The 23,171-nt window shown below is 39.8% G+C and overlaps 1 protein-coding gene across 5 annotated transcripts in view; it reads right to left on the reverse strand.

The window, feature by feature from the left end:
* Positions 1 to 1,335: 1,335 nt before the first annotated feature.
* TJP2 (tight junction protein 2) overlaps positions 1,336 to 23,171 on the reverse strand; it is a 68,135-nt gene continuing 46,299 nt past the window's right edge. For all 5 annotated transcript variants that reach the window (XM_071580109.1, XM_071580107.1, XM_071580105.1 and 2 more), the window contains 20 exons: positions 21,485 to 21,587; positions 19,577 to 20,144; positions 17,396 to 17,499; positions 17,087 to 17,240; positions 15,955 to 16,063; positions 15,700 to 15,839; positions 15,100 to 15,166; positions 13,796 to 13,946; positions 12,960 to 13,068; positions 12,072 to 12,282; positions 10,398 to 10,585; positions 9,280 to 9,375; positions 9,092 to 9,171; positions 8,399 to 8,609; positions 7,899 to 7,999; positions 7,327 to 7,539; positions 6,858 to 6,968; positions 5,553 to 5,894; positions 5,036 to 5,121; positions 1,336 to 2,580 (listed from right to left, as the gene is read on the reverse strand). In XM_071580109.1, the coding sequence (XP_071436210.1) occupies positions 2,409 to 2,580; positions 5,036 to 5,121; positions 5,553 to 5,894; positions 6,858 to 6,968; positions 7,327 to 7,539; positions 7,899 to 7,999; positions 8,399 to 8,609; positions 9,092 to 9,171; positions 9,280 to 9,375; positions 10,398 to 10,585; positions 12,072 to 12,282; positions 12,960 to 13,068; positions 13,796 to 13,946; positions 15,100 to 15,166; positions 15,700 to 15,839; positions 15,955 to 16,063; positions 17,087 to 17,240; positions 17,396 to 17,499; positions 19,577 to 20,144; positions 21,485 to 21,587 (3,316 nt within the window). In that variant the 3' untranslated portion in view covers positions 1,336 to 2,408. The remainder of the gene's footprint in view (positions 2,581 to 5,035; positions 5,122 to 5,552; positions 5,895 to 6,857; positions 6,969 to 7,326; positions 7,540 to 7,898; positions 8,000 to 8,398; positions 8,610 to 9,091; positions 9,172 to 9,279; positions 9,376 to 10,397; positions 10,586 to 12,071; positions 12,283 to 12,959; positions 13,069 to 13,795; positions 13,947 to 15,099; positions 15,167 to 15,699; positions 15,840 to 15,954; positions 16,064 to 17,086; positions 17,241 to 17,395; positions 17,500 to 19,576; positions 20,145 to 21,484; positions 21,588 to 23,171) is intronic.

The raw sequence follows: 23,171 nt of genomic DNA on the forward strand, positions 1-23,171 counted from the left end.
GCAGCACAGGCTGACCTCGAGCAGCTCATCTCAGGGAGCGACTGCTTAGCTCCCTTACACCGCATTTAAATCGATGTATTTCCATTACTTAGGTTCTGTATGTTTATATAATATATATTGATAACTTCTTTATCAATGATCCGGATGAAGGGATTAAGTTCCCCTTAGTGTGCAGTTGACACCAAGTTGGACATGAGCACTGATGTGCTGGAGGGCAGGAAGGCTGTGCAGAGGGATCTGGACAGGCTGGATCCATGGGGCAGGGCCAATGGTGTCAAGTTCAGCAAAGCCAAGTGCCAGGTCCTGCCTTTGAGTCACAACCACAGGCAGCGCTACAGGCTGGGGGCAGAGTGGCTGTAAAGCTGCCTGGTGCTGGTTGGCAGCAGCTGAACATGAGCCAGCAGTGTGCCCAGGTGGCCAAAAAGGCCTCTGGCATCCTGGCTTGTATTAGGAATAGTGTGGCCAGCAGGATGAGAGAAGGGATATCCTTGGCACTGGTGAGGCCACAGCTCAAATCCTGTGTTTAGTTTTGGGCCCCTCACTCATTACAGGACAGACGTTGAGGTGGTGCAGCATGTCCAAGGAAGGGTAATGGAGCAGGTGAAGGGAGTATAACAGCTATGAGAAGCAGCTGAGAGTTGTTTAGCCTGGAGAAAAGGAGGCCTGGGGGGAACTTATCACTATCTACAAGAAAGAGGTTGTAGTGAGGTGGGTGTCGGTTTCTTCTCTCCGGTAACAAGCAACAAAAGGAAATGGTTGCAAGTTGCAGCAGGGGTGGTTTATATTGGATATTAGAAAAAACTCTTCATAGAAAGGGCTGTCAGGTTGCCCAGGGAAGGGGCTGAGTCACCATCTTCATACGTATTTAAAAAATGTAGATCTTGTCAGGACATGGTTTAGTGGTGGACTTGGCACTGTTCAGGTTACAGTTGAACTTGGTGATGTTAAGGGTATCTTCCAACCTGAATGATTCTATGATTTTAATTTGAGCACCACAAGTTTCTTCATCTGCTATGCATCTGTTCAGTTGCTTCAACAAGAAAAGTCTACCTTTTTTTGTTTTAAGAGAATATTATAGAATTATGGACTATCCCGAGTTGGAAGGAATTCCCAAGGAACAATCCTGGCCCTGCACAAGACAGCCCCAAGGGTCACACCATGTGTCCAAGAGCATCATCCAGACACTTCCTGAACTCTGTCCGGCTTGGTGCTGTGACCACTTCCCTGGGGAGCCTGTTCCAGTGCCCAACCACCCTCTGGGTGAAGAAAATTTTTCTAGTACAGAATCACAGAATGGTTAAGGGTGGAAGGGACTTTATTTTTACAAAACTATCTTTCATATTGTATGACCAAACCCAATAATTTCTCTGCGATGGTTTCAGGAATTTTTATTCTACATAGCACAACTAAGAAATGGTGAGGCAGAAGTTAATACTCTAAAAGGTAAGTCTCATACAGGAATTCCATAGTTTTGCATCAGTTTTTAAAAATTTTAAACAGATTTTAAAATGATGTTCAGGACATTGTGAAGCACATCAACAGTGACGTTTCCTCGTTACCCGAATAGCAAGAGATGAGACCATGAATGGAAACAGTTTATTGATGAAACTCAGCAATTCTAGAAGACTATTACTGTTCAAAAGAAAAGATACACAAGGTTTGTCTAGAATATATCCTTTATTATTTGCAGTCTGTGTAAATTTTATTATGTGGCTGAATTTCTATACAATTTTTTTTTGTTTAAGCATATCCTGGTCTTTTCCAACCACCCAGTCAATTGCATCTTTATTATGTACAGTCAGTATTTATGAAATATTGCATATGCATCTATGAACTTAGAAAAATAACATGCAAGGAAAATTGTTACCATGAAACTGATAAAAAATAAAAGATAGGTAAAACAGTCAATCCCCTTTTAGTGTGTTATGGCTTTGCACCAGATATCAGATGTCAAAACAAACAGCTTCAGATGCTTCTTGTTAAAAGGCACTTACTGTTCTTCAAATACACTTTCACATTTAGTTCTATTGCATTAAGAAGTGTATCTCTGGGATCATACTTTCTTAACATAGCAGAACAGTCCAAAAAGGCAGTAATAATAAAAAGGAAATAAGAGGGTTTATGTTAAAATATGAAAATACCAAGAATTAACACAAACTTTAAGGATTTGGTCCTTAGAAACAGGCAACAGCATTCAGGCAATAGTGATTTCTTTTCATAGACGCTGACAAAATAATATCCCCAAAAAATGAACTCTTCCAGTTCCAGTGTATAGATATGTCTGAGTAGGGTAGTGTACCCTCTTCAGCCCCCATAAAAATACAGCTTTTCAAGATTAACTACTGCTTCACTTTGGCTGCAAAGGAAGACATCTCAGAAGAGTGTTAGACATAAAGATACTAGCAAGCCTACAATTCTGTGTCTCTGTATCTGGATGGCTGTCCATAATACCCCTTCTTAGAGTGGTCTGCTAGCTGCCGACGGTACTCCTCCTCGTCGTCCTCAGCATCGCTGCCGTAACTGCAGCGGTTCTCTAGGTAAGGTCTAATAGGAGGCTTCTGGGGTTCTGGAGGTCTGGAGCTAACACAGCAAGACAGGGAAAGAGAGAGAGAAATAATGTTTACATCCATTATGCAAGCTGAAAAATAGTTGTACCTAAGTTTTGCTTTATGGCCAGGTACAACTTAGAGAGACACATGGAGCAAATAAAACCCTTTCTTAGCCCATAAACAATGCATGGCCATGGTAAGCCTATCTAGAGAGGCATCTTACTTGCATCAAGCTTGACGATGATGCTGAGATTTGATCTACTCAACCAACTTGGAAGAATACCAAATTTAAAATTATTAAACACCACTGCACACAAATGGACATCAATAGCTTTACAGCACTTTATTCCCTGAGCTGAGAGGTTTTCAGCCATTGCTATTACCCAACTGACATTTCCCTCAATTAGTTTTGCACAGGATTCTTTCTATGACTGCTTCTTCTTTTGCATCCTCAGTTTCCTGTCTTTCTTATGTGACATTTCTTAAATTGGTAGCCTTCTCACTCAAGGCTCTCACTAGGGATCTCAGCCTTGGAAGTAGGCAGAAATAATCCACATATTTGCTTTTTATATACTCTGGTGCTACCATTTGATGTGACATTAAGCTGACATATAAAAATAAAATCTGTCAAGGAAAGGTAATTTCTTAGTCCCAAAAGCCATGATTTTTGCAATCCACAGTCTGAAAACAACAAGATTATATTCTCCTTACATACTGCCCCCCAAGGGCTTAAATACTGCCTTTTGGCTAATCCCTGACATTCCTGTAAAAAAACAATAGCACTGATTTCTGCATGTATGCAAACGCTCTGCAAATATAGTTAAAGATTAATTTTCATTACTTGCAAAAAGCTTCCAAGGCTACATACAAAAGTATACTTTTCTGAACCTGCCAAGAACTCCTGAAAATAACGATTTTCCATTTTTAAATTTTAGATTACGTACTGTGATATCAAAGCATTTGACTCACTAGAAAGAAAACAAGTCCCATTCTATTGGCTGTTACTAGGATGCAAGAAAAACTGAAAAGTTATCAAAAGCAGAAAACAAAATCCATCATGCAGTGGGTTAGCTCTTGCACAGGTGACTGCTCAAGTCACAGAAATGTGCAGTGTGTAGAGTAGGGTGCCACAATGACCAACCGATCCACAACTCACTGAATTCTAGTGAAAGACCATGACTTTCATGAGACTTGATGGGTGACCTCAGACAAGTTTTATCCTTAGTTTCCCTAGCCACACTACGTATCTGTAAGTGAATAAGCATTTAGGGTGGTCCTATGGTGTAAAGGAGAGCACTCTGGACTCTGAATCCCAAGGACCTGAGTTCGAGTCTCAGTAGGGACCATCCCCTGGCTGATCAAGCCTCCCTGCCATCCCATCCCATCAGATCTTGGATGCTGAGCAGGGTCAGCCCCGGTTAGTACCGGGTGCTTTGACAGTCCCGAGGACTTCCCTGTCACTGTCCAAGCTCGCTCAGCCGTGGCAGATGGACCTCAGGACTTAAGCGGTGGGGCCAGTTCTGTGCACGCTGAGCCTCACCTAAAAAAAAATCCACTGTGGAGGCTGGAAGGGCACACCCATGTGGGGAGAGCCCTGTCCAAATCTTCATTCGTGAAGCCTGGCCATACATACATACACCAAGAATAAGCATTTAAGGAATGAAGTGTTATTAGAACAGCAATTATTTGTTAGGATAGACTAACAGTTATCCAGTATCTAGCACAGGAAGAATGAAGATCAGAGAACCTGAATCCAGGAAAGCTTCTGTGGAACACAGGTTGGGGGGAAAAATGGCTCAGCAAACACTTCAGTGAAAGACTATAGAATTTCTTCCTAGATGACTCAAATACTATCAATGAACTAAAAGAAAAAAAAATCTTGGAAACCAAGAAGAGCTCACTAAAATTTTGCCCCACCATTATGGTAATTTTTGAGGTACATCATCATCATGGCTGGGCTTCACAAATGAAGATTTGGTGAAGGGCTCTCCCCACGTGGGTGAGCCCTTCGAGCCTGCGCAGTGGGTTTTTTAGGTGAGGCACAGCATGCACACAACTGGCCCCACCTTTTAACTCCTGAGGTTCATCTGCCACAGCTGAGCGAGCTTGGACAGTGCCAGTGAAGTCCTCGGGACCAGAACCTACAGCCCCCGGTATTCCCAGGAGGTCTCCCATCCAAGTACTAACTGGGGCTGACCCTGCTGAGCTTCTGAGATCTGATGGGATCGGGTGTGAGGGTGACATTTAACTGCCTCCAATAGAATGTACAGAGTAAATAAAATGGAACAGAGTTTCTACTGGGTGAAACAAATGGAAATTAAACAAGAGTGTCAAAAAGATGTCAGGGTGGCATTTAACTGCCTTTGTGAGGCACAACAACAAAATGATATAGCAAGGCAAGAGAATTTGTATGAACAAAACCTATTTTCATCCTGCTGATAGAGTGAAAAATCAAGACAGAATGCTTAAAACTGGATACAGCTTACCTCATCGGCTGGGGCCAGTTCTGTTCTGACTTCTGTGTTTTGACAGGGACAGCATAAATATCTGGATGCTTCTGGGCTATTTCAAGCTTTAAAAGAAAGTAGAAAAAAATAAGTGTTCTTTTTAAGTCTATCCATTAGGGATCCTATGCTAAGATCTAGCACCTAGCTGGTCACAGCTACATCTGAAACAGTTAAAACACAAATGGATAACATCTTACTGATCTTCCTACAATTATATACAATCTTTTGCTAGAGTAGTAATTTAAAGTGCACACAAAAATATTAGATTGTCAAAAGCAACAGGATTATTAGAAGTCAGCTTTCTGTAGTTACACTAGGAAGCCTTAAAATATGTCCTCTTTTTATATCCAAATCCACACAATGGTATGTCTCCATGTGTGGTTTCCAAAACTCCCTCCAGAAGCAACACAATGCAAAGGGCATGATTTCCATTTTCAGGACTCAGGCTGTTCTGTAGACTGAAAAGCATCGCAGGGGAAAATGCATTTCTTCATACCCTGGCATTCTGGGCCTCTTGTAGCTCTTGCATTCTTTGTATCCTTGCCTTATGATCCATCTCCTCAAATATTTTTACTTTCCTCAATACCGATTTAGTGGTATTGTCCTGTTCATTTCCTTCCTCTTCCAATTTTGCCTCCTCCTCCTCCTCCCCTGCAGGTGGAACTGCTGGCTGAGAGCTTCTTAGAATGGGCCGTCCAAAGGCAGGTTTCACAGAAACAGGTGGTGGTGCTGCTTTAGCTGATACAGTTGAAGTCTCACTGCTGACAGCTACATTACTTGATTTGAACTCACAGTTCTTGGGGAAGTCATATAGATCCTCTTTGTTTTGTAGCTTTCCCTGCAAGTACAAAACACAATGACAAATTTTACATCAGCAACTTTATAATTTTCATTTCAAAGGAGGGCTTTAACTTGAAAGTAATCCCTTAGCACGTGTATTTAACAGTGTCAATCTTCATATGATGTAACACTCAAAAGGTATTTGAACTGCCCAACATTTGGCTGTGTGCTCTTAGACTACACATCAGCCTACAGAAGACTAGGACATTTAGGCTTGTTTGTCCTATTTGTTAAGGATTGCCAGAGCTACAGCGTGTGTTAGGGTACAGCAGAGAGAAAACTGGTGCCCCAAATAATTTTTTCAGTATTACCTCAAGTGAGGTATCACTACCAGGAGTTTAGAAGTGCACAGGACCCAGTTCTGATTTCTATCCCACTTTGGTTTTCCTTACATATGTCCTGCTCTACTCGATCTTCATCGGACTATGTTTTGAACATTTGCAGTACATAAGCACACCAATCCTCATAAAGAAAGGACTTTGGGGTCAGGGGAAATCAGGATTTGCTAAAATAGAACTTGATGTCCAGACACCATAATTTCCACCCCACCCCAAATCACTCCTGAGCAATGTTTGAATAAACAGTTAACATCAATTTCTAGTGGTGGTCAGAGGTGGTAGATTCTGATTTTGTGTTTCACAGTAATAGACATCAGATACACTTTGCCTGGGGATTAGCATACTTAGGTTCTTGCTGAGTTAAACAGTGCCTGCCAGTTTGTTAACAGACACAAAAAGCAGTCTACTTTATCATTTCATGTAGAATATTTTCTATTTGAATAGAACTATTATCCATTAAGTCTTCTCTCTGCTTGATCCTGCAACACCTTCAGTCCTTCCTTCTCTCCACATTCACAATGTTTTCTAGTCTCTGATCCTTCCTACTGCTCTTTGCAATGCATCATCCTGGAAAGTTCTCCAGAAAGAGGATGTATAATTCAGATTTGCTTCTAAAAATTTACCTTAGGTGGTTCTGGCTTGAATGCTGGAGGTGGACTTGGTTCTCTAAGGATCTCCCTGCTACCAGCTTTTCTTAAGTGAGCCCTTGGTTCTGGAGTAAATTTTTTTAAACTCTGTGAAAGAAAAAAAGATATAAAATCACCACAGTAGCCAACAATGAAATTGTTTTTCCTTTCTCTCAAGTTTACTACTTTGGGAAAAGTTATCAGGAGTCAAATGACTCTCAGGAACCTGACTATGATTGTTGCAGATGTAATTGCAAAATTCGACGTGATGAGACATCATCAGGAAATCTATGAAGTTAGGCTGAAAAGCAGAGCTATTATTTTTGCTCTACACAATGTAGCCCTGGAACACTACTGTAAGCAAAGTAAAGCTGTAGTTAAAAAAAACAACTGATTTTTAAGCCATACACAGAGGGCTCTCAGAAAGCCCAGAGTCCAGCCTTATTGAAAAATCCAATCATCTCACCTCCTCGTGATGCACAGGCTCAGAGGACCGGCTAACAGATGAAACCCTTGGTTCCTCCAAGGGCTCATCAAGTTCATTGTCAGTGTATGCACCTCCTTCTCCGTCTGTATCCTCTAGGTCACTGATCAGCCGACTGTCACAACTCAGGTAGTCAGCACCCATTGCAGTAAGGTAAGACATACGATCATCTGCATCATCTTCCATCCCATCCATCTAGAGAAAAATCAGTAGAGAATTAAGGAACAAAGATTAAATAAATCAGAATTAGAGTCCAGTTAAGTCTCAACATCCTGCCAAACAACTTCTTAGGAATGACTTTGCAGAACTGAAAGAAACTAATGCAGAATCACAACACAAAAAGTCCTGTAAAAGTTTATCCCTCCTCATTTTCTCCCCTAGCCATAACATTAGTGATGAAAACTCCAAAGAACAACAGCAAGAACAACATTGTCTTGGTAACAAAAAATAGACATCAACTGACTAGTTGTCTAGCCCATACGTCACTGGCAAACAAAATTTTGAACAATTTTGACTGGCAAGAGATACTTCAAGAGTATGGATGGATTACTTACCTTTCCTTCAGATACCCACACTGCTTCTCCTTGCTGTTGCTGAATTGTATCCTTCAGATTACCATACCAGCTATCATTGGCTGAATTTAAATTGATGGTTGCTGTAAAAATTGAAGGGAAAAGTATATATACACAGCAAAGGCAATGCATTATCCATTCTTTGCTGTTTAACACTTTTTGTTTTAGCTATGGAAGAATGTTAACCAGCCATTTTATTTAATCATCGTCAGATGGATGGTGTTTTTATTTTATTGTTTGTCTGTTCCCAAGCTTATTAAATCACTTATCTTTTAATGACAGTATGCCAACTCACAGTTTCTTTTGTATTAGAGTTTTGAAAGTTTGAATAAAGAGCAAGGAAGGGATTGCTTATGACCATACCTCCCCACCCTTTTAATTCCAGCCCACATGAGTTACTATGCAGAGCAATAAGTAGATGTCTCAAGACTTACACAGTCACATTCAGTTCTCCCTTAGCAGGTTAGACAAACCTTCCTTACCTGTAAAGAGGTGGGAACAAGTTTTCTTCAGTTTGTTTGCTTGCTCATAGAGTTTTCTCGAGCTCTTGTTTGATGTAGAGCACAGCCTTTGTCTCATGGTCTTCACACCTTGCTTACTGTCTGGGTTAAAGAAGACCACAATGGGAAACCACTGGGTATAATTGAGCAGGTCCACTGCTTTAGGAGTGACGTCCAACAAAGCATGTTTGTCCTGTAAACAAGAAAGCCCAGTCAAAGTGGTGCTTATGGGGAACAAGGAGGGGACTGAAACATGGAATCCTAGGAAAAGCAGGATACTTTTGTCCAAATAAGACCACAATTGTTGGATGTTTTCTCACAGTTATATCATGTTTAGAATGTTACATTTCTGATGACAGTAAGAGCAAGTAGACCACTGCCTGACAGTAAAGCCCCCATGGCAATTTCAGAAAGCATATAGTAAAACACAGATGCTTCTCTGTCAAAATTCAAAAAGGACTAAGGAAAGAGAATTTAACTGCTAATACCAGGTTCAAAGCTATAAAAATGACAAAAATTGCTGTTGAACAATTTCAAAGCAGTTTTATCATTAAGCCGAGTCTGCTTATTACAGAAATAAGATGCAGTGAAGATTTGAGTACTCTACAAGTTCTAGAAGCAAACAAATCAAGCAATGTGCCTTGAAGCATAAGAAATTTCAGAGGAATACTCTACCTGTTCAATGATTTGCCTCACAGTGTTCAAGCGCACCACCCCAGTTGATTTCTCCGAGCCTGCGTCTCTGGGTTCTGTCTCTGCAAAGACAACATTTTAGCTTATCCTAGAGTGGCCAGGCAGTTGTGATTATTAAGGTATCAATTCTCTCACTTAAGGATGAAAAGGCAACTTGGAGGACCACTTACTTGCTGTCTGGTACAGGTGAGGCAAATCATTTGACAACTTCTCCATAGCAACATCTGCAATAGGGCCAAATATCACCACAGGTCTTTTAAAACCAGCTGAAAGAAAAATATTTGGAAAAAAGGTAAGTCTGATAAGACTGGTTTTATATATAACAGAAATTACTGTGCAAAGTTATAAGTAGAAAATATTTAAAAATATGTTTAAAAAATTTTATTTCTCAAAAGTTTGTGCAACAGGATAATACAGAAAGCTTTCAACAGCTCAGAAAGCAAAAGAGACTGTTTTAATTCTGCAGCTTCCTTATTGCCTTTAATGAAGTTGCATTTAGGAGATTCTACATCTGAAAACATACAGCAGATCTTCATCAATCTTCTCATCCATCAAAACTGCATGACCTTTACATAGTGGGTTTTGTGTGAATAAAGATTCAAATGCTAAACAAACTGCAAGACAGCTTGAAGAAAAGAAATGCAAAACTATGTTATGCTCATGCCAAAGCAAGCAGACACAGCCCTCATAGTTAATGGGGGAATTCCATTCTCTTTTTCATTCTTCATCTTGCTATTTGGGAGCTCCCCCAAAATACTCCTTACTGTTTGTTTGCTCCAGAATACTGTCATGTGCGAATACCCAGAAAATCACCTTGATCAGTTCAACATCGCTAGTAATACAGCTAGTTTAGAGTCTCAGAGAGAGACCACATTAACCATGACTACATTTGGACAACCCATTGAAAATACTTTGGTTCTCTTTGCTCTAAAATTAATGTCAAAGTGGTATTTATGCAGATTGGGTTTGATCTCAGGCATGCAGATTGTACTTTCAGAGCCAGTCAAGGGGAAGCTGAGAAACGAGTAAGCCCTGATTGTTTCATCCTCTTTTAATTTTAAACCTTAAAGCTGGCATGTCTAATTTGGAGGTAAAGGAAAACAGTAGCAGTTTAAAAGCATAAAAACCTTTTTTAGTAGTTTATAGCATCCAGAAATTTGCATTCTGAGAAAAATGTCATCCCTTCCTGGTGCTTAAACTTCACATTGTCAGAAATTGCTAGCTGACCAAATACTTGAATGTTAAACCAGCCAGCAATAAACAGGCAGCTTGCTCACTGCAGTCTCACCTTCACGCAGCTGAACTCGCTCATAAGCCGGGAATTTTGTGCTCACAGATACAATAGCTGTCAGATCTTCACGACTCTTCCTCAGATTCTTCTTTGCTCCAGATCGCTGGCCACGTGTTCTCCAGAAGTCTGCCCTATCACTTGAGCCATCTTTTTGGGCATTTTGAACACTGGCCATCTGTTCAGCTCTGACAGAGAAAGCAGGAAGTTCATTTGTACAGAACTAGTCAAAGAGGGCAAAGGTGCTTTCATTGAAGAACAATGGATTTTATATTTGTGACAAGTAATTTGTCAGATAGGAATGAGTAGAATCAAAAATAGACAGGTTCAGGTTCCTTTGCCTTGGAGCAAACGTATTGTAAGAATAATGCTCCAACTTGCCACAGCTGGACGTTGCTGGGCAGAAATGAGTCCTTAGGTCTTAAATTGGTAAATTATATAAGCATAAATTAAAAAACACAACTCTAAAGAGGTGGTGAGAGAGTGCAGCTCAGAACTAAAGGCCTAAGAAATTACTGTCACTATTCCCTGTTGCATTAGGCCTTCTAAGTTAAGTTGCCAGAGTATAGAAACAAAGGCCTGGTTTGGACAGATCAATTAACAGAGAGGAGAGAATATACTAACTGGGAAAAAGCCAGGGGAGTCACATAAGAACCATATTTCATGAACTCATATGTACATTGATGTACAGTGCAATCGTGAACTTTTTGTCCACTGAAAAATCACAACTAAACACAAGAACTTAAAAGCTATAGTCTAAAAATATCCTTATTTCTTTTTTTTTTTTGCTGATTAATACTTTGTACTCATTGTGCACATTTCAACACTTCAGAATTACAGCAATCACAGAATATTCTGAGTTGGGAAGGACCCACAAGGACCATCAAGTTGAACTCTTAAGTAAATGGCTGTGTGGGGATCAAACCCATGATCTTGGCATTATTAGCACCATACTCTAACTAAGTGAGCTGAATTTTATTACTTCCCATGAATTTTGACTAGGAAAGCATATTTAGGCAAAAATATTGCTGTGGTTCACTCAACATTTCATACAAAAATACAGATCACAGCTACTGAAAAATATTAAACCCAGAATAAATTCTTGAAATGCTTTCCATAAGGATACATGTGAGAAATTCAAGCACTAAAGTTTTTCTAGAAGGTTAATCATCAGAGTATTCTTCCACACAATTGTGAGCTTCCTAATATGTGTGCGGTTTTGGTTGTTGCACTTCTGTTTTTTCTGTTTGTTTTGTTGTTGTTTTCTTTGATTTGATTTGGTGTGGGATGGGCATGCAAAGAAGAAAGGGGAGAGAAAATGAAAAAAACCCTGCAAAAATAGGACCCACCACCTATTTTCTGGAAGATGAACTAAAGCAGTTAGGGGTGAAAGTTTGGTTGATTGCTGAGGCAGAAGCTCTAGGTATGTGCTGCAAATCTAGAATGATCTAGCATGCAGGTAACACCACCCTCTCTCATCATCTCCTTACATAATGCCATGCTTCTAAAATCTGCAGCTTTTATAGGCACGGTTCTCGTAAAAGTAAAGACAAAACCATTCATTTTTGTAAGGCCAAATAAAAAGGAAGAAAGATATCATTAAGAAGCAAAAATAAGTTGGGGGAAAAAAATCTTATTTTTAACAATGGGTAGGAAGACAGTGTGGCACCTTACCTGCTCTTATTTGGAATGAGGCCCTTTTCCAGTTCATTTCCAATTCTCACAGCCAGCCAGTTTCCCAATTTGCCATCATACAGTGTATCAACTACCCTAAAGATCTCCCCTCTGGTGAATGCTAAACTCTGTGGTGACTCTTTTTCACATTCGAAGTGACTCCTGATGAAAAATGAATCTCCTCTGCCACAGGCCATGATGTCTCTGTAGACTAGAACAGGATGTCCTTTTGAGTTTACTTTTTTTTAACCCTTTGAAAGAAAGATTAAGCCTTGATTCTGGAGAGTAAAGCTTTAAAATTCTAGATGTCCACTCTAAAAAAATGTAAAAACCAGACATTAATTTACATTCACTGCCCTACTGTTCCATATTTGCATGCACACAGCCCTTACAGCCATGGGGAAGGGAGGTACTTGCACATTCCCAATGCAGAAGGCAGCTATGGTACTACAGTATTGCAGCAGACTGTGTCTCCAACAGAAAAACAAGTGGCTTTCTTGCTCCTTAACTGTTCATCAATAAAATTGTCCATTTGCTGCTGACCAAATCCCTCATGACTGCCAAGACACAGCAGACAAGGAATGCTAACAGCATGTCTTGTGCCAGCTGCCACAGACAGAAAAGCAAAAGTAACAAATAGTGCCTTACCACTCTTCAGGACTAAGAGATACTATTTCCTAATAATGAAAGAGATGAAGAAGTACTCTAAAAAACACATCACACATGCACCCTAGTGTGTATGGAATACAGCTGTCTTCTAAACTAGTGAAAAGAAGAGTAACTAAAATGCTATCAAGAATAAGAACAAGACAGATTATTTGTGTTTCACAGGCAAAGTAAAGCTTAAAAGCTTCATGGATACACATACGTTTTGTTCAAAGCACCTACCTTCATATTTGCTTTGAGCCAAAATTGTCACAGTTTCACCTTTGGGAATTTCTAAGAGATACAAAACAGCTTCTTCCCTAACAATGCCTCTGAAGTCTTGAGTATTTACCTATATACATACAAAAGTAAAAATAAAAAAAACGACACCTGAAAAATCAATAATAACAACAGATTTTTGTTTCATGTAAATATTTTAAATATTCCCTTCCCTTATTATATTTTTTTTAAAAAGTCAATATTAATGTTTCTTGTGAATATTTTATTCCAGGCATTTACATTAATCTTTTTGAACTAGCAAGGTCCTGGATGTACACTGCTATATTGCTTCTTCAACTTAAACAGGCTCCAAAAGGAGCAAGAGAAAAGATGCAGAGAGAAAATTGCACTAGCCTCCCATTTCAATTTTCAGGAAAAGACAAAAAGAATGAAGAAATAAAGTGGCACACATGATGTCAGTCAGTAACTGGAAAAATTAATCACCGTAACACACGGAAATTAGAGAAAGATGAAAGAAGAAAATTATGATGGCGTCAAACTTCCCCCTCCAAGACTAAGAAGAATCATTGTACAAAGAATCTATTGTCCAATCTTGCAGCACTTTTCTCGATTAATATTTCTTCTAACTACTTCTTCCACAAAATGGCAAACAAACTAAGACTTGGTATACCACTCTCCTTCAAAAACTCCGTAAGAGGCCTCTACTCCACATACACCCTTCCAAAGCAATAATTCAACTTCCTAAGATTATAACTTCTTCCATATTTCTATTAAAAAGCAAACCAATGTATAAAGAAGTTATTTGCATTTCAGCAACACTTACTTAATTATATTCATACCTTAAGGATTTGATCTCCTTCCTGCAGTCCCTCCTGATCAGCTGAAGTACCTTCTTGAATTCCAGCAATAAATATGCCTACATCATTCCCACCTGCCAGGCGTAGACCCACACTATCCCCTTTCTTGAATCTCACCATTTTCGTATTAGGACTACAAGATTTACAGGCAGAAAAAGGAAGCAAGGCCAGATATTAGGCATATAACAATAAAAGTTTGTCAAGAGACAAAATTCAACAAAATCGCAGTAACAATATTCTTATGCCCTTTCTTTCACTATATAGGCTATATTTACCCAGGAAACTCTTCAGTGATGGAAGGAAGCAGAGAATTTGCATTTCTAGAGTGGCAACTAAACTTGGAAAATGACTAAGTGGCATTCACAGACTTCACAGAACAGAGAAACAGGTCCCTGTCCTTGAAGTTCCCAGAATGTTCCCTACCTATTGCACCCTCTCTCATATAAGCAGCTGTTTTGTTGTGAAAATAGACTGAATTATAAATAATCATACAAATTGTTTTTCCTCTGTATTCTAGAGAACTGTAATATGAAATAATTTTATACCTATTTTCCTCACAGTTTAGCATGTTTGTTAGAAGTCTTCAAGTTTCCTTGTAATAGGAAATATTTCCATGTATAGCCTACTGGGATGTTAACAATCAGCCCTTTCATATTGCAGTGTGAGAGACTACTGGACTAGGCTCATCTTTTTTGCTGTCAGAAAAGCTGGATGCCTGAGTGACCTTCCAACACAGAGGACACTACTTATCTGTCAGCCATTCTCAGTAATACCCTAAGCCTGTATTATAAATTCCCCCTCACCAAAATAATCACTTGATTAATTTGCACATCAATTACAACATATACCAGGTCCAACTCAGAAAAGATTCAAGAAGAGAATTCATTTAAGAAAGTACTCCAAGGTACAGAATATCTTCAAAACCTTATCTTTATGCTTCTCCTTAGAATATCAGCACTCCACTCTTTAATTTTTGTATTCGGAAACTCTCCAAAGAAAACATGTAATTTGATTTCCTATTAGTACAATCTGAAATAAAATAAAACTATTATGTCTGTTCCCATGCAAGCTCAGAAGCACAGGGTGTTCTATACCTTCCAGACAGGTATTTTTAAAACTAAGCTGAAATCCAATTTCATCATTAGAACCCATGCCATATCCCCCTGATATTACCCTACAGTGGGAGCATCACTCAAATGGAGGAACTAAAATGCAAACCCATGCAACCAAGAATCAGCTACATGTTCCTGCAAGAATGCAAAAGAGCTCAGCAAATCCCACCTTACCCATATATTGCTTCATCTTCTGGGCTGGGTTTAAGAATTGTTCGTGTAACTGCTTTTGGTTGAGACACTAAATGCAACAACAACAACAAAAAAGACAAAAGAAGTTACTGAGATATTGAAAATGTTATATATAGCAGCAATTTTTAGCTATCAGATAGCAATCAAACCCCTTCATGACAAAGATTAATACAGATTTAAACATCAAGCATGTCTGACTAGAATTAATTTATTTCCCTCCTTTTTTAATTCTTGAAAAAATCACAAATATTTCAAGGGAAGGATGCACAACTCTTTCAGGCAAGCTAGACTGGAATTCATTTGACTGCTTAGGATAACAGGTTAACGGTAGATGCTCTAGGAGAGTACTTGCTTTTTGGAAGTGGTAATTCCAATAAGCAATTGCCTTCAAATAATGTCAGGTGTTTCTTCTCTCTCTGCACCACAAAGCAAAGACAGACCTCCTGTCTGTGTGTCAGGGTGGGTCTGACATAAAGAACATACCAGATATGTCAACACAATTGAGGGAGTACACATTTTGTGGCCAGGGAGCAAAAACTAACAAAAAAATCCCCAAACAACCAAAACCGTCAAGACTCTGACCTGATGGCTCATCTTGGTACTTCAGCTCCTTGTTTGTGTCTGCAACTGTAAGAGCAGCAGTAGCAATGTCACCAGTCGATTTGAATGGTGTAGGCATTGCTCCCATTCTGGACATCCTACTGGATGAATCATCTTTTGCACTAAAAGAAACAAAAAGAAAAAAAAATGTGTAGTAAAAAGAGATAATCATGTCAAGTATTTAAGAAGTTCTCTGACAAACATTAGACATGTGAACTAGAAAATACCATTTCTTACTTTGGTTTCTCTTTCAGCTTTTCATTGGATGAATGTGAATCCAGATCAGAATGATGTAATCTGTCATCTTGAGGAGAGAATGATCTGTTTGACTCTATTTCAGAAATGTCTACAAAGAGAGTGGCAAATCAGGAAATGCAGGATTTGTTTAACTTATCTGCTTGTCTGATCACCATTTTTATTTACACAGTTTTCAGATATAAGATATACTGAACCTTTCAGCCTACTCCTGGTTTCAAGTTGGATTTGACTAGGATTTGAAAAGTGCTGTATATCTTTTAGTGCTTCCACCCCTCCATCCCCCACAAAATATTTCAGACAGGTTTCACACAACCTTTAGGAAACACACTCACATCACATCACTACTTTGAACATACCACCAACTCGTTAGCTAGCATTATCAGCTTTTTATTTGGAGTCCTGTGGAAGTTCCCAAAGAGAAGATTGCCTTCACATTAATAGTCTTCACATAATTGCCTTTCAGTGACAAATGAAACAGCAGCTCTTGGACTTGAGCCACATCTCAGACTCCACCTAGGTAAAACCTACAGAAAGCTTCAGCCTATATTCTGACATCAGAGGAGCAAGTATTTCATAGTGAATACTGTAACATCCTGCTCCCCAAACATTCTCAGCCCTTTTAAAAGCAGGATTATGTTGAGAGATATGGCTCATACACTGTAAGAAATGATTTGTATAGAATAGATACTGGGAACAGAAACCAGATGACCAGAGGGGCTTAATTTCCTCTTGTCATGGTATTTTTTCCCTCCAGTTGAATGCTGCCATGAATGTTAATGCCCTCAGAAGGAGAGGCCAGTCCAATGCACTTGTTTTCAAATGTTTTATTAAAGCAACCGATTTGCTTATTCCAGGAAGACTGAATTTGCCAGACCAACATTGCTTCTTCTATCTTTGCCCCTTCTCAAAATGTAATTATATGACTACTACAAAATTATTTTCACCTAAAGTGGACTTGATGTGTAATTGACTATTACTTAGGTTTATTTGTGTTTCTTTTCACTTTTTTTTCAGTTTAATGAACATAGTACCACTCCACCACAGCAAAGTACTATAAGCTCCATTTTGTCCCTGCACAGAGCCAGAACCTTTCATCCACATTAAACCTCACCATCCATTTCTGAGTCACTGTCGTTCAATGAAGGAATGTTGAGCAGTGTCTGCTTTCGGTCCCTGAGAACAACCAGCTGGAGTTTCCCTCGTGATTTCTCAATTAGTTTTCGGGCATCAGCTAAAGACATGTTCTCTGTAACTGTACCATTGATCTGGACATAAAAAAGCAACAAGAACACTAAAAGTAAACAAACAAGTTCGTATTGTGCTCAGTTTTAATAGTGAACTTGACTATACCATGACTTGATTCAGAATAACCACTATACCCAGTGCATGCCAAACTGGTAGCAGTAAAACCAGACCAAACCTTGAGAATGATATCCCCTTCATGAAGGTTGCCATCTTTGGTTGCTAGGCCAGTATGGGTCATTTCTTTAATGAAGATCTGACTTCCAAGACGGAGCCCATATTCTGGAATCAAGAAAAGAATCCACTGTAGCTCAGAAGATGAGTGAGGATGCATTTTTAAAAAAAACTACACAGTGTACACGTAGCAAACACCATCACACCATGATGAAATAAAGGATAAAAAAAAGAAAAGCATGCAGACCCAGTAAACCCACTTAACCCTGGGCTAATTCTTCTAAATCTGTGCTGTCAGCACAATATGAACATACAACAGTCCAAAACCAATCATGGATAGACGATTAGTCCACACCTTCAACAGCAAAAGAATACTTTTTTTCAGAAGGTGTTTGTTAACACACCAGACCAGATTCTTTCTGATTCATATTTTGCCTGGCAGAGGTGGAGAAAGGTGCTCTAACAGCCAGAAGGGCCTGGGGGGCATCAGGCAAAGCATCACCAGCTGGTCAAGGGAGAGGATTGTCCTGCTCTGCTCTTGCACTGGGGCGGCCTCACCTTGGATACAGTGTGCAGTTTTGGGCACCACAACGTAAGAAAGATATTAAGCTCTTAGAGAGTGTCCAAAGAAGGACAACAGAGATGGTGAAGGGCCTTGAGAGGAAGCTGTATGAGGAATATCTGAGGTCACTTGTTCTGTTCAGCCTGGAAAAGAGGAGACTGAGGGGAGACCTCATTGCAGTTACAACTTCCTCGTGAGGGGAAGAGGAGGGGTAAGCACTGATCTCTTCTCTGTGGTGACCAGAGACAGGACCCAAGGGAATAGTCTGAAGTTGTGTCAGAGAAGGTTTAGGTTGGATATTAGAAAAAGTTCTTTACTCAGAGGGTGGTTGGGCACTGGAAGAGGCTCCCCAGGGAAGTGGTCACAGCATCAAGCCTGACTGAGTTCAACAAGCATTTGGATGGTACTCTTGGGCACATGTTGTGACTCCTGGGGATGGACCTGTGCAGGGCTGAGGGTTGGAGTCGATGATCCTTGTGGGTCCCTTTCACCTCAGCATAGGCTGTGATTCTGTGGGGTTTTCTTCACAAGTGGCTTCATGCTGACCCTGTCCTATCTGTACCTCAGGAAATGCCTTGGTTGTTTCAGGCAAAGGAATTTATTTTTTCTCCCCTACCCTTTATTGCCTTTAATCTGAGTTACTTGGGTCACTATATGTTACTTTAAAAGAAAGGCAAAAACTCTTAAAACATGTGCATCCTAAAGCTACAGGATGTTGCTCTGCTTTAAAAGATCACTACATTTGAGCAAGTCTGCAAAGGATCCATATGAATAGTAGAAATTATTACAGTGTAACTAGCTAAACATAAAAGCTGACAAAGGCACCATAAATTTCTCCTTATTTGTGTACAAAGCTGCATTATCTTTACAAGTGGAAACTTTATATGCAGGGAAAAAAAGGATGGAAAAGGATCCTTGCCAGAGTCAATGAAAAAAAGATGTTAGCTCATGCATACAAAGTTCACATTAGCAGAAAATTCTTGCATATCACAACAAGGCAAATTAGAAAAAACTCCAACAACCAAACCAAAACCCCCCAGAAACAAATGACCACATATCCTCAAAAAATCCTTAACAGAAAAGAATGCACAACCTAATCTCAGATATGCCTTACAGCACAAGTCTTTATTGCACAGACCACAAAAGGTCAGGTTTTTGGCTTTCATTTACACATTTCAATACTCAGCAGAGAAAGGCTTTTTCAGCTGTTGCTGTTTCAGTATTCTTTAACAACCAGAACCAAACAATCCTTATTATTAAAGGCAGAGTCTACTCTTCACCCTTTGTAGCTAACGCTTTTGTAGATGTGCCAAGTGTAACCTGAACCATGATCACATCCATGTTTTCCATCAGAAGAAAAGGGCAGAGAAAGTGGAAAATCAAGGACACAGTGGCTTGAAAAGACTGAAATTATGTGGGTGAACTGCTCTTTGTTCAACGCTAAAGGTGCTGGGGAAAAACCCATCCAGATCAGCTAGGAAGAATGAAAGAATAACCAAAGCCATCAGTTACAAAGTCAGTATTTAACCTGTAAAAGCAGAAAGTAATTCAGGTCTTCTCCGTTCCCCATCAAAATCCATGCTGTATTAGAAGTTAATTCGTCTTCTCCCTTACTATACCTACCTTCATTATGTCTGCCTTTTGTTAAGAGAACACTGATGGGTGCATTTGGATCCTGTGGTCCTAGGTACTCATGCTGGTGGTGTATTTCAGGTGAAGGACTTCGGGAACGAAGCCTGTCCCGACTTCGACTCCTCACTTCCTTCCCGTATCTAGGATTAGACTGAGATCCATGACTGTAATTGGGTGGGCTGTAGTCTCCTCTATAGTCCCGTTCATAGACACCATCCCTGTCAATGCTTCTTCCTCGGCTCCGGTCTCTTCTATAATCTCGATCCAAGCTCCTGTCAATGCTCCTACCACGACTTCGATCGCGGCTGTAGCTGCATTCTCTGCTTCGATTACGGCCTCTGTCTTGCTCATCTCTGTAGCCTTGATCCAGGCTGTTTCCCCAGCTTTGGCTGCGCCCTCCACTACCACTGTGCCAGCTTCTCTCACTGTAGCCACTTTGAGCAACGTTGCCGTCAAATTCTGCATGGTCATCCACTACATCCAAAGCCCGTTCCTCATAGTCGAGGGAGGGGCTTCTCTTCAGCGCTGCAGCCTGCACTTTCCTTGGTCTTTTCACTACCTGTTCAGTACATTACAAAACAAACAAAACCCCTTCAAAGGTCAGAAAGTGAAATTGAACAGATGAATAGTCTTTATGTTTCAAATTGAGGCTGGTGTAAAAAGAAGAAATAAAAAAAAAAGAACAGTGTTCTGTTTATTCCTGGACAAGATCCGGGTACGCAGGACATCATTTGCCTCACGTAACTTTTGTTTTATCCAACTGTAGTTGTTTTAGCTAGGCCTTAAATTAGCAGGCTCAGAGAATCTATGTGGATTGGGAGACAGCTATCACCTGACTGGGCAACCAAGGAAATATTTCATACCAGATGATGCAAACCTAAGCTATGAGTGCAGCAGTGGGAGGTGTTAGGTCAGTTCCACGGTGGCGGAGGTACAAGCCGGACGTGGTGCAGTTGCTGCTTGTTGGAGTAGGCCCTGTTGCTCTTGCTGTCATTACTTGCATTTTGTTTGAATTCAGGGAAGTAGAAACATTTTGTTGTTATACTTTACTGCTTGCTAAGTATCTTTTGGGGTGCTTATAGATCAAGAGAAGTAGAATCTGGTTTTGGTGGGAGGTAAAAATTGTTGTTATACCTAACTTGTGTGTGCACTATATTGTAATTTTCTCTTAGTTTTTTTCTGTAGAAATATATATAGTTAGTTTAAGCATAAACCTTAGTTTGAGAGGGTTTTTTTCCCTTCCTCTCTTTTCTTGGTGAGGGGAGAGAGCTCTGACTTGGTACTGAGCAGTTGGCATTTTGCCAGCTCAAACCAAGACACCAACTATCACTCATCAGTCAGTATAATAAACACAAAGGACATACGTTGCATTCCCAGTTTTACAACAGGATAACTTTTTGACAGTCTTGTTTAATTTCCACTTGTTTCACCCAGTAGAAACTCTGTTCCATTTTATTTACTCTGTACATTCTATTGGAGGCAGTTAAATGTCACCCTCACACCCTATCCCATCAGATCTCAGAAGCTCAGCAGGGTCAGCCCTGGTTAGTATTTGGATGGGAGACCTCCTGGGAATACCGGGGGCTGTAGGTTCTGGTCCTGAGGACTTCACTGTCACTGTCCAAGCTCGCTCGGCCGTGGCAGATGAACCTCAGGAGTTAAAGGGTGGGGCCAGTTCTGTGCACACTGTGCCTCACCTAAAATATCCACTGTGCAGGCTGGAAGGGCACACCCACGTGGGGAGAGCCCTGCCCAAAATGTTGGTTTGCAAAGCCTAGACATAGATACATTCTACTGGGCAAAGGATTGCTTTGCTTTATGCCTTTATGGTACGTTTCATGGAAGAAAACCAAAATCTCAACTTGTTACACAGGTACATCCCACTTGTAATTTACTTACAATGGTCGCCACTTTTCCACTTTTCCTAAGCTGCTGAACTGCAAAAGAATGTAGAACATTTTCCATCGGAGTCCCATTAACTATGACCACTCGGTCATTTTCTCTGGAAGCAGAGGGAGGAGATAAAAAAAAAAAAGGAAAAAAAAAAAGAGGATTTAAGAGGAGGCATCATGAAAATACCAGAATTTTTTTTTTCCCCAGAGGGAGCCTATGGATTTCATTCAGTTTAACAGGGAGTTCTGCTTAAAAACTGTTTGACACACAAATGCTGTAATATCTGAATATCAGAAGAGGATTTTGGTATGTTTAAATATTAGACTTTGAGCAACACTGTGTAATTTTTCATGTATATTATATATACCTGCACTTGTCAAGTTTAAGTACCTTTCCACATTGTTTTTTGAAGAACGTTTGTGATGCCTATTAAAAGTTGGGGTTTTTTTTAAAGTTCTTTCAGAACTCTTAGTTTTTTCACACCTAGTTGAGATGTCTTACACAGCAACATTCCACAAGAGGCTCAGATTGCTGCAGCTATACCAGTATTTAATCTAATATTGGCAAGTACAGCTGTAGTACACTTTTCTGGAAGCCTAGTCCCATCTGCTCTGAAGAAAGTTGACTGGGGGAAAAACCACAACAAATTAATAACACATAGGAAGCCCTCCCTGCCCTAAAACACAAGCCAACTGAGATTAATAACCTGTCTATTTGGACCTCCTGTAAGTCAAATAGACCACTAAGACTTAACTCAATCCCTGCCATGAAATAGTCCCATAACACTAATTAAAACTCATAAATGTCATGAAGGCATTTCAGCACAAAAGGTGCTGGAGATTAAAAGAACCCAACTTTCCACTCCTCATATTAGTTTATTCTGGTGACTACTCAGTTATTAACCTTATTGTCGGAACACTAGATCAACCACTGTCTGGTTACTCTGCCATTTTATGATAGATAAAAGAAATCTTTGGTACTGACTCTTTTCATTATAATCAAATCACATCACAATCTTCTTTTTAAATAAGAAGATTATATACTCTAAGCCTCTATTTGTAAGGCACTCTAACTCCTAAACGATTTTTGTGCCTCTTTTCATACCCTTTCAATTCCTTTTACTGGATGAGTATGTCATAACAGCATGCTGTATTCCAGCAGTTTCACCCAGGCTTTATGTAAGAATTAAAATAGGTCTTTTCACAGTCCATACATCCAAAGACAGTATTGAGCTTAATGTCATAACATTATATCAAGAGGTTCATCTATTTAAGTCATTTTACCCTAAAAAAGATGACAGGATTGCTATTCCACACTCTCTGGTTAGGCCTATATCCCTTGATTTGCTGGAGGAACAGCTATGCATTCAGTTTTCTTCAGAATGTGTTTAGTCTGAATGTGCCCCAATTGCTTGGTATTACCTTGTCATTATCAATTCACCTATGATCTTGCATAATTTGTTGACATGATTTTATGCCCAAATCACAGGGTATATGCACAGGATGGATGACAGTGCCATTGTGCAGGGATCACTGCTGTAAAATGTAGGTTTTATACATTTATGTGAAGAATGGTTTGCTACTTGCTTCAGAATAATCCTTTTATTCAGTTACTCAGTAACAACTCCCATGTCAGCCATCTCATTACTTGACCAAAAATTAATGTTTGGTAAAATGGGCAAAATCTACTTCTT

The sequence above is a fragment of the Pithys albifrons genome, chromosome Z (assembly GCF_047495875.1).
Source record: "Pithys albifrons albifrons isolate INPA30051 chromosome Z, PitAlb_v1, whole genome shotgun sequence".
Lineage (NCBI taxonomy): Eukaryota > Metazoa > Chordata > Aves > Passeriformes > Thamnophilidae > Pithys > Pithys albifrons.